Genomic DNA, 10432 nt, shown 5'->3' on the forward strand with positions numbered 1-10432 from the left:
GTGACAGCTGTAGCTGTATGTTGTAATGAGCCTAGTAGTCTGTGTAGCTGCTCTTAGAATGCCCACCTGACCAACTCCACAAACTATTGAGCTGACTGATAAATCCTGGCAATAATCAGAGTACATATGTTTCAGAGCATGTGTAGAAGTAAAGATTTCAGATACATCTGAATCCTTAATTGTAAAATACTAATTTAGAATTATTTTAAAAGAAGAATATTCAATTAGATCAATAGGAAGAGAGGCCAAGGGAGTTCTTGTTGGGGCATGAAAGAAAGGAAAAAGGACCTAGAATGGTCATTAAGGCAAGTGCTAGATTTCATGATATGTAAAAAAATCTCTTAGATGGTTATTTGACATTCACTGAACTGGATTATGGATGAGGATGACTGAGTATTTGCTCACATATTTTGCTGTCTAATTCTGTTTATTAGCACTCAAACATCAATCCTTCTCAAGGAGGGAAAGGCTTTATGTGCAACAGTTCAGATGTTCCAGAATCAAATACCTTTTCAGTTTTGTTTTTCCTTCCTACAGATGAGTACTGGTGTTGAGGAAGTAGTATTTGCTGGGTTGTCCTGATTCATAATTTTTTATCTTCTTTTAGGTACTGGATATAAAGCTAAAGAGCTAGACAGTCTTGATGAAGGTCAAACACTGATGGTTGGAGGAAAAGAAATTGAAGTGATGCGTGTGATTTCAGCAGATGACTTCAGCAGTGGCAGATGTTTTCAGGCTGGAATAGGGACTCATGATGTAGTCCCAACTGCACTATCTCAAACTGATATGAAACCACTCTCTAAACCATTCAAAAATGTCTGTCAACCCAGTGCTAAAGAGAATGTGCTTAAAGATTCTCAAAGCTGCAAACCTCGCCACGATTCAAGTGCTCCAAGTAAGATTCAGATTTTTAAGTTACTTTAAATATCTCTGACTCTCAAAAATATTGAGTGTATAATCGAAATTTTCACGTTCTCTGAAGTATTACTGAAGTATTTCTGACATATAGTACTAGTGTTTAACCAAGTTAGGATTTTTTCATGTGTGTTTCTAACTAACCCTCTGCACTGCAAAAAGTTTCTCATAGTTGTTACAGATAGCTGTGGAAACACTTTAGAGTGAGTTTTGAGAGTTTTGCCAAGGAAAATGAGTTAATTGATCAGAGAAACAGTCTGACATATGCTAGAAGTTCTAGATGAGTTCCACCTCCCCACCGGGGTTAGTGAAGCACTGCCATAGCATGACAGCACAGTAATTACACTGGAGGATCAGTAATAGAGAAGCTGAGCCAGTTTGTAAGAATTGTCTGATCCTTCACAGCCAATGAGTGTAACTACACTGCTCAAACTCACCCAGAAACATTTTGGAATGAAAGTTTTGTTTTATAGTGCTGGAAGTATCATGAACAGCCATGGGAGTTCACATGCTGGATAGAAACAAGCTGGTTAAGCAGTTGTGTAAGAGGGAGGCTGTAAACTTCTGACAGCTACAGGAAGTGGTGTTGATTATCTAAATGAGATGTACTCTTTTGTCTGTCAATAACAAACCCTTTAGGAGCTGTATTCTGCTGGCAGCTCTATCTTTCAGATGGAAGATAAAAATGAGTTTAAAGAAGTGTTGCTAAGCAGAGCAGTGCATATTAAAAAAAACCACAAGTTTTTTCTTCATTCTTACTGTAGTTATACCTCTATCCTACTTCCTACCTCATATCCTGATACTGTGGGATTTTTGAAGCTGCTATCTGACTGCTATGTAAATAAACAACAAAATCTCAATCAAGTGATAATTAGTGATATCACTGGCTCTTGTTAACACCAGCTTCTGGCCTGAATTTAGCTTGATAACATGTTAGCTAAGAGTGTTCCTTCCTGTGGTTACAAGATGAAGTTGCATTAGCATTCTAACCCAAAATCTGGCAAAAGGTTGATGTGTTCAACGCAGAAATTAACTTCCTTGCTGTTTCTGCACTAGTCTGGTAAAAAGTTACATTTTATTCTAGCTGTCTGCTGTGACTTTTCTTTGGTGAATTTGAATACTTCCTATGAAATTTTTAGAGCCTCAACACATTAATAGCTTGGACTTTCAGTCATTAGATTTGCTTACACAGGAGAATCACCTTACTTAATGCTGATTGTGTAACCTCTTGGAGAAGCCGCAAGACCAGGACCTTGATATTGGAACAGTCAGAGGTTTTCATGTTGAGGTCTATGACTATAGCTGATTAAAATGCAGCTTCTTCAGAATGGAAAGCCATTTATCCTTGTGCTCAGCAGAACAGAGCACAGGGACAAAGATGTAAAGCTACGTCTTCCACATGTGATTTTTAAGTTTTTAGTCCCTCCATCATCCAAGCCTTGTTTCTTCTCCATTTTCATCCATATTTTTATCAGAAAAGTTATCTTTTTATCATCCATGGCTCTTAAATATATACACATGCAATTTGATGTAATCCACCAGAACTCAGCTCTTAGTCAGTTAGAAAAAAAGTCTCCCTGACTGGTACAAGCCTTCAACCAACCTATTCCCATGAATAAATATCAGTATAGATCTACTCTAGTGACACAAAAAAAATAGCTGCTGTAAAGTGCTTTCTCATTCTGTCCTCTGAAAATACAACTTCTCAATGAAGTGTGTAACACCAATGGAAGCAACCCAGTATGGATATGATCTAGCAAAATTACAATGTTAGAGTTTGTAAACAGATTATGGCAAGCAAAACTGCTATTCGAATGTAACCCAATCCCTCATACTCTCTTTGTCTCTGCATGTCTTGAAACCAGTCAACTTCTTTTATTCATGCACTGTGGCAGCCTTTGTCAGCTCACGCTCAGCCTTTCCCTATTTTTATTTAACAAATCAGTGCCTTTTATCTCTCTTTCTTGGGCAGAGAAGTCTTTCTGGGCACCTACAAGACTATTCCCTTGAAATGCAGTGCTTAGACTTTATGTATGTCATTGCTTGTGTTCTTTTTCTTAAACTTTCAATTCAGAAGTCTTTTGGCAGTTCTTCTGATTTAACTCTATGAATGCAAAGTCATCAACATTATTAGGAAGGCAGTTTCGCCTCATCATAAAAAAGCCTCCTCAGATTTCTCAGTTTATCAGCTTTACCACTGAGGAAAATGCAAACTGTTTGGGAAACCTCTGTAAAAGGATTTTTTATTTAGAAGGAAATCTAGGTACTCTGTTGGTAAATGCATTTTCTGTCAGAGAATGGTCAATATATTATACAGTATTTTTGGCAGCCATTAGATCAGTGACTTTATTCTGTAGCTGAGTTAAAGAAATAATACCCTTTGCTAACAGACTAAAACTAATGTTTTTGTGCAATGCTTAATTATGCTTTGAACTTCAAGATTCTCTAGTTATGCCACGACCAAATGCAAGTCATCAATGGACATTCAATAAGGCTGGTTTGCCAGTGGTGGATGTAGTTGTAGATCCTTACATTGCAAATAATCTCCGACCACATCAGAAAGAAGGAATTATATTTCTATATGAATGTGTAATGGGAATGAGGTAAGATAATAATTACTCTTTTGGCTTTCAATATGTTTAATATTTTCATGCCCATGTTTGACAGTTTGCAATCTGAATGGGAAGATTTGATCAACTTTTAAATTAATTAATTAATTAATATTAGTAACTTTCTCCCAGTAAAGGCTGCACAGGTTTTTTGTGACCTGTATGTGTCATCAATGCTTGCCATGACTTTGCCAGATGTGATGAGAAGCTTGTACACCAAAAGGTCTGTCAGTCCTATTGCAAATGCCAGTCTTGTAAACAGAGCTACAGCCTGACCCATGCTGAAGAACACTGCTCCCTGGGATGTATAATTCATATAATTCAGAATTATTAATGTAGTTTATAATTCAGGCATTTAGAATAAACAAGCTCTTGTACCAACCTGTTGGAAAAAATACAATGCTGTTTTCCAGTGCTTTCTCAAGTAATAAATTCCTTAAGGTATCTACAACTTTGAAATTATTGGATAATAATACTAATTCTAAAAGCAGATTTAAACTTTTCAGTTTTGAAGAACAAAAGCATCAATTTAGATGGCAAGGATTTTCACTCTAAGGTCTTCTGGTATAACTGAATGAAAACCTACAGTAGAGCATAATAAGGATAAATAGGCTTTTTATACTTCAGAAAACAACCACAAGAAACAAATCCCTAAACCAGTTGTAAATAATTATCGATACATCTTTTTAAATGTTGCCACTGTCTAATTATGTCTTACAGAGTTAGTGGCAGATTTGGAGCTATTCTTGCTGATGAAATGGGCTTAGGGAAAACACTGCAGTGCATTGCACTTGTCTGGACTCTTCTGCGTCAAGGGGCCTATGGATGCAAACCTCTGCTAAAGCGAACGCTAATTGTCACCCCTGGGAGTCTGGTCAAAAACTGGAAAAAAGAATTTCAGAAGTGGTTGGGAAGTGAAAGGATCAAAGTATTTACAGTTGATCAGGTAAGATTTATTTCCGAAAGGGGATTAGGTCATATTTGGCTCAAAATATGGGAATTGTCAATTTTTTGCTTTTTTTTTTTATGATTGGAGACTAAACATAGTAATTCTCAGTTAGTATTTATTTGTAATACTTTATTTCTTCTTCAGATAATTGTCCATATGGGCATTTAGCTGTCAGTAACCAAGTCATAACTTAACCTCACCTGCCTATGTAGCATGTATGTCTTTCCTCAGGTTTCACCTGTGAAGATGTAAGAGGTGACACACTCCTCCTTGTGCCTCTTCAGTTTAAGGAGATTTCTGTTGTCTGACAAAGTGCACACCTTCCCTACTTTATGCACCAGAGCATCTACCATGTACTCTGTTTCTGTGTAGTTGCCTTTGTTCTGTGCTGGAATCATCTTCTGAATTGTTTTATCTGTTTTGGGTTAGTTCAGAAGGTTATTCCCTTTACTGTCACTGTCAAGAATTAGATTTCTGTAGGGATGATTTAAAGTCTCTGAGTTACCAGGCCTAGAGTCTCAGTGTTAGGTAATGTGAATCTCTCTTGTCTCTAGAAGAATGCAGACAAGTACAAATCTCATGAAGAAGCAGGATGGTGTTGATCCCTGTCCCCTCTTGTAGTGAAGCTGTTCCTGCTGGTATTAGCACTCTGAAATTCCAATAAAGTGGAGAGCTCATCGCATCTGCATGGGTGCTTGCAATAAAGATAAAAATATTTATATTCCAAAATTATTTTAAATCTAATAGTTCCATACAAGTAGATTGAAGAAACAAATAGTACTTCATCCTGAAGATTACCCAATTCTTACATCAAACAGATTTGCCTTTAGTTTCTTGCATTATCTTTATTGTTTCTATGGAAGAGTGAATATTTCAGATGAAATGGAAGTTTTTAACCTGTTTTTAAACTTCTTGGTAGAGTGTACAAAATTTTGTAGCAATAATTAGTTCTTTAAATTCTGCTCATTATTGTCAAACTCTTGAAACTGCTGATCTTCCACTGAAGACAATCCACACGGAATAGGTGCTCTTGGCATCATTTGCTTTGCTTAGTAACTTGTTTCAGGATGTGGAAGTGAAGCAAACTGACTTGTCAGGAGCTGTGATGCACTATAGGTTGGGATGAGAAATATGGAAATTTCTAAAAGAAGTGGATACAAGGCAAAATATCGTATGGCAACATTTTAACCTAGAAAGGTAGTTAGAGATAATTGAATGTTTTCTTGCAGTTTTCATGAATAACGTTGGGAGGAGAAAGCCTGAATTTGATGACAGTTACTATGCCCCAAAATGACAGTAGCTTTCATTTGCTTTAAATCTAAATAACTTTAATATTCTTACTCATCTTGTTGGACCCATTTGATTGAGGACACTCAGCAGCTTTTAAGATTGTGTCCCCAAATAACAAGAAATACATTGTCATGCAAAAGGAAGACACAACGTGACTTGCCTGGGGTATAATGAGGTATTTCAAAATAATTTACTGTCTATCTTCTCTGGAAAAACAGCAATTACCATATTGTTACTTCTCCGGTGTGGTTTAAAAGGAAGAGCTTGTCTCAAACATCATTTTCTGTTCTTGCCTACAAGGAATACATTCAAAGAACTGGTAGACTTTTAAAAATGTTTTCCTCATTTTCATGCTGAAACGCCACAAACTGATCCTAACCCTTTAGTAATAAACTTTTCAAAACACCAGGACATTATCTGCTTTTAAAATGTGATTACAGTTTAATTCTGTTAAAATGCAAATGTCATGTGGAGGATATTGCTTTTAAAATGAAGGTGTCCCCACAAAGGTTGCTTTTAGGTCTTGTTAATCCATGTTATCAGCATTTGAGATGTGTTTGAGAGCATAATTCCTTTATCTGTTTGCAGAGTATCACTTCTACTGGGCTTGTTTTGTTTTGGTGTTGAAGTCAACATATCTGGAGAAATAATTAATTATAGGTTTACATTGCTTCATGATTCAGCAGTTTTTAATCCACACTTCACTAGCTACATTGGATTTGGACTAGTGCAAAGAAAGGTCTGTTCAGAGAGGAAGTCTGGGACATTACGGAGCTCTAATACTGATTGACAATTGCTCCATATGTGGCTCCAGGCAACTTGCTTAAACCTGTCAAGTCACTTTGGGTAATTGTGAAAATGGAGACTATTATACAGACATATCTTGCAGCCAGTTAAGGGTATGAATTAATTACTTGAAATTAGCTTGTAAATTTGCTTTAATTTTTAGTCCATCATCCACTGCTGTTGTCATATATAGCAGGAAATATATTATATTTGGCTGCAGGGGGTTTATAATATGCCAGGACTCTCATGCTTTTTTTTGTAAGGGGTTCAAACAGTCCAGAAGAGTTGATGATTTACCAGGGAAGGAATGTTGGAGGCTGTTCCAGAATGCCTCAGCACTTTCCCATAGTCTCACCTCGCAGTCTGAACATGTAGGAAAACAAAGTGGGTTCTGAACCCTGAGCATCTTCTGATGATTGACCATCCCAAGAGAAGTTCAAAGAATCATTGCCTCTGTCTTCCAGGCTTCAATGTGGAGCCTGAATACTGGGCAGGGACAACATTGGTTGTTGTCTACAGGGCTCCTCTGTGTCTCTCTTCCTGTGCTGGGAGATGATAGAAAAAATATGGCCAGAAAACAGGCAGTTAACGACAGGAATGCTTGAGTCCAGTCCAAACACCTGGGGAAATTGTTGTTACCTGCTCCTCAGTACTCCTTGCTTCCTCTGACATGTGCTAAGCCTCTTCATGAGCAGTATGTGGGGGACTGATCTACCACAAAGTACTCTGTGAGATTAATGTGCCAGATTCGGCCCATAGATTCATCTGAATCACCTGCTAGGAGGCTCTAAAGGTTGTGATAATTAAGTGGTGCTGCTTTTACAGTATATTACACCATCTGGCTCCAGACTTAGTTGTCTGCGCTTGGTAACTGATCTCGTTTGGAAATAAAAACACCTTCTGAGGCTCTAGCTTGATTTGCTTTCACAAGTTAAAAGGTTCTACAGCTTATCAGCTACACCCATAGCCTGCTTAGTTAGTGAACACCATTAGGAAATAGGAAGAAGAATGCAGGAAATTGGCATCTGGAACCAAGTTGAAAGGTAAGGGACATGCCCACAGCAGATTTTTCCATTTTTATGTATAATTGTAAGGCAGATAAGCAATCCTAGTACATGTGCAATTCTGCACAAAAATGTAGCTATTTCCAGAAAACCTTTTTGGCAGAAGCTCCCTGTCCCATTACAGTGAGTTTTTATTTAGTGCATCCTTCACACTAAATTGCTTCCTATTGTTTCCCTCAATAGAAATGAAAATTCTAGGAGTCTATTGAGGGAAAAGGATGTGAGTGGTATGTAAGAGCAAAGGTGCTCACAGGTACTTTCTGACCGATAGTGCAGGGTTTAGTAATCATAGGCATTTATCTACCAGTAGACAGACATTTTTATCTGGGGCTGGTTATGGACTCTATTTTCTGAGTCCCAGGACGCCTTTACCTCTTGGCCAACCCATCAATGTTAAGGGTTTGTAACAAAGTTAATGATAGAATAATCATAGAATACCAGGTTGGAAGGGACCTCAAGGATCATCTGATCCAACCTTTTGTAGCAAAAGCATGGTCTGGACAAGATGGCCCAGTACCCTGTCATGGTTTAACCCCAGCCAGAAACCAAGAACCACGCAGCCGCTTGCACACTCCCCCACTCATGGGATGGGGGAGCGAATCCAAAGGGTAAAAACTAGAAAAGCCCATGGGTTGAGATAAAGACTGTTTAATAGAGAAAGCAAAAGCTGCACACACAAGCAAAGCAAAACAAGGAATTAATTCACTGCTTCCCACAGACAGGAGGTGTTTAGCCATCTTCAGGAGAGCAGGGCCCATCACGCGTAACGGTTCCTTGGGAAGACAAACACCATCACTCCAGATGTCCCCCCCTTCCTCTTTCTTCCCCCCACCATATATACTGAGCATGATGTCATATGGTATGGAATATCCCTTTGGTCAGTTTGGGTCACCTGTCCCAGCTGTGTCTCCTCCCAACCTCCCATGCACACCCAACTTCCTTGCCAGTGTGGCAATACAGAAAGCAGCAAAGGCCTTGGCTCTGTGTAAACTCTGCTCAGCAATAACAAAAACATCTCTGCATTATCAATTCTGTGTTCTGCACAAAACCCAAACATAGCCCCATATTAGCCTCTGTGAAGAAAGCTAACTCTACTTCAGCTCAAACCAGCAAACACCCTGTCCAACCAAATCTCAAAAGTGTCCATTGTTGGGGAATCCACAGCTCTCCTGGGGAGATTATTCCAACGGCTGCTTGTTCTCATTGTGAAGATTTTTCCTCTTGTGTGCAATTGGAATCTCCCTAGTGCTCCCATTACCGCTTGTCTTTTCCATGTGACTCCTTGTAAAAAGGGAGTCTTCATCTTCTCAGTAGCAGCTCTAAATCCTGGAACATGGTGATAAGATCTTCCATAAACCTTCTTTTCTCAAGGCTGAACAAACCTAGTTCTCTCAGCCTTTTCTCCTCTGTTGGGCTTCCCAGTCCTTGGATCATCTTTGTAGCCCTTCTCCGAACCCTCTCCAGCCCCACATCTTTTCTGCATAACAGGGGCTAAAACTGAACACAATATTCCAGATGTGGCCTGACAAGCACTAAACAGAATAGGATAATGTGGATGCAGCCCAGCACCCTGTTGGCTTTCTTTGCTGCAGCAGCACCCTGTTCACTCGTTTTGAGCTTATTGTCCACCTGGATCCCCAGGTCCCTTTCCACAGAGCTGATTCCCCGATGGGTAGATCCCAGCTTGTGCTGCACACTTGGGTTATGTTTCCCCAGGTGCAAGACCTTATGCTTGCTCTTGTTGAACTTCATCAGATTCTTGTTAGCCCACTCCCCAGCCTATCCAGGTCTTCCCGCAGGGTGGCTCACCCTTCCAAAGTGTTCACTTTTCCAATTGGTTTGATATCATTGAGAAACTTCATCAGGGTTACACTTTATCCCACCACACAGATCACTTACGAAGATATTGAACAGCCTGGGCCTAACATTGATCCCTGCAGGCCCCCACTTGTGCCAGGTTGTACGTTTGAAATAGAGTTGTTCACCAGCACCCTCTGGGTGCTGCCTGTCAGACTCACTTCCTCAGTACCACACAGACCACTTGTCCAGACTGCAGCCCATCTGTTTCTCCAAGAGGAGGCTGTGGGAAACTGTACTGAAAGCCTTGGAGAAATCCAGATAGACAATGCCCACTGCTTGCCCCACATCAACCAAGCAGGTTACTTTGTCTCAGAGGGTGACTAGATTTGCCAAGCTTGATTTGTCCTTGTTGAATCTGTGTTGGCTTTTCCCAATCCCATGCTTCCTCTGACTTGTCACAGCTCCCAGGAGGATTTGTTCCTTAACTTTCTCAGGGACTGAAGTAAGACTGATTGGCCTATGATATCCTGGATCCTCCTTTAAGCCGTTCTTGTAGATGGGGGTGACATTATCCTCCTTCTAGTCCTCTGGGACATCCCCTGCTCTCCATGACTTCTCAAAGACAATGGAGAGTGGCCTCACAGTGACACCAGCCAGTTCTCTTATCACCTTCGGGTGGGTAACACCAGGGCTGATTGACCCCTATGGATCAGCTCCTGTAATATCTCTCACACCTGCTCTTCCTTTGCTGGCACTGGTGAGTCTGTGTTTCCATCAACCTGGATTTTTGTTCCCAAGGCCAGGGACCCAGCAGCGCTGGTGAAAAAGGTGTTGTGACTAATTAACCTCTCCTGCTTATCAGTGAGCCAGTATTTTCCTTCTGTTTCTGCTTGTTTCTGTATCTGAAGAACCCTTTCTTGTAGTTTTTGACATATCTGGCCAAAATCAATGCAAGCTGAGCTTTTGCTTTTCTAACTGCTCCTGTGCAGGCCCTAGCAATGCCCTTGTAGTTCTCAGCA

General features: G+C 39.8%; 1 protein-coding gene across 1 annotated transcript in view; it reads left to right on the plus strand.

Annotated features, from left to right (window-relative positions):
- The window catches only part of RAD54B (RAD54 homolog B (S. cerevisiae)), a 25563-nt gene that overhangs the window by 2627 nt on the left and 12504 nt on the right, over window positions 1-10432 (plus strand). The window contains exons 2-4 of the mRNA XM_009070212.1: window positions 608-895; window positions 3356-3518; window positions 4245-4470. Coding sequence (XP_009068460.1) covers window positions 608-895; window positions 3356-3518; window positions 4245-4470 — 677 coding nt within the window. The remainder of the gene's footprint in view (window positions 1-607; window positions 896-3355; window positions 3519-4244; window positions 4471-10432) is intronic.

Source organism: Acanthisitta chloris, unplaced genomic scaffold, assembly GCF_000695815.1.
Source record: "Acanthisitta chloris isolate BGI_N310 unplaced genomic scaffold, ASM69581v1 scaffold22162, whole genome shotgun sequence".
Lineage (NCBI taxonomy): Eukaryota > Metazoa > Chordata > Aves > Passeriformes > Acanthisittidae > Acanthisitta > Acanthisitta chloris.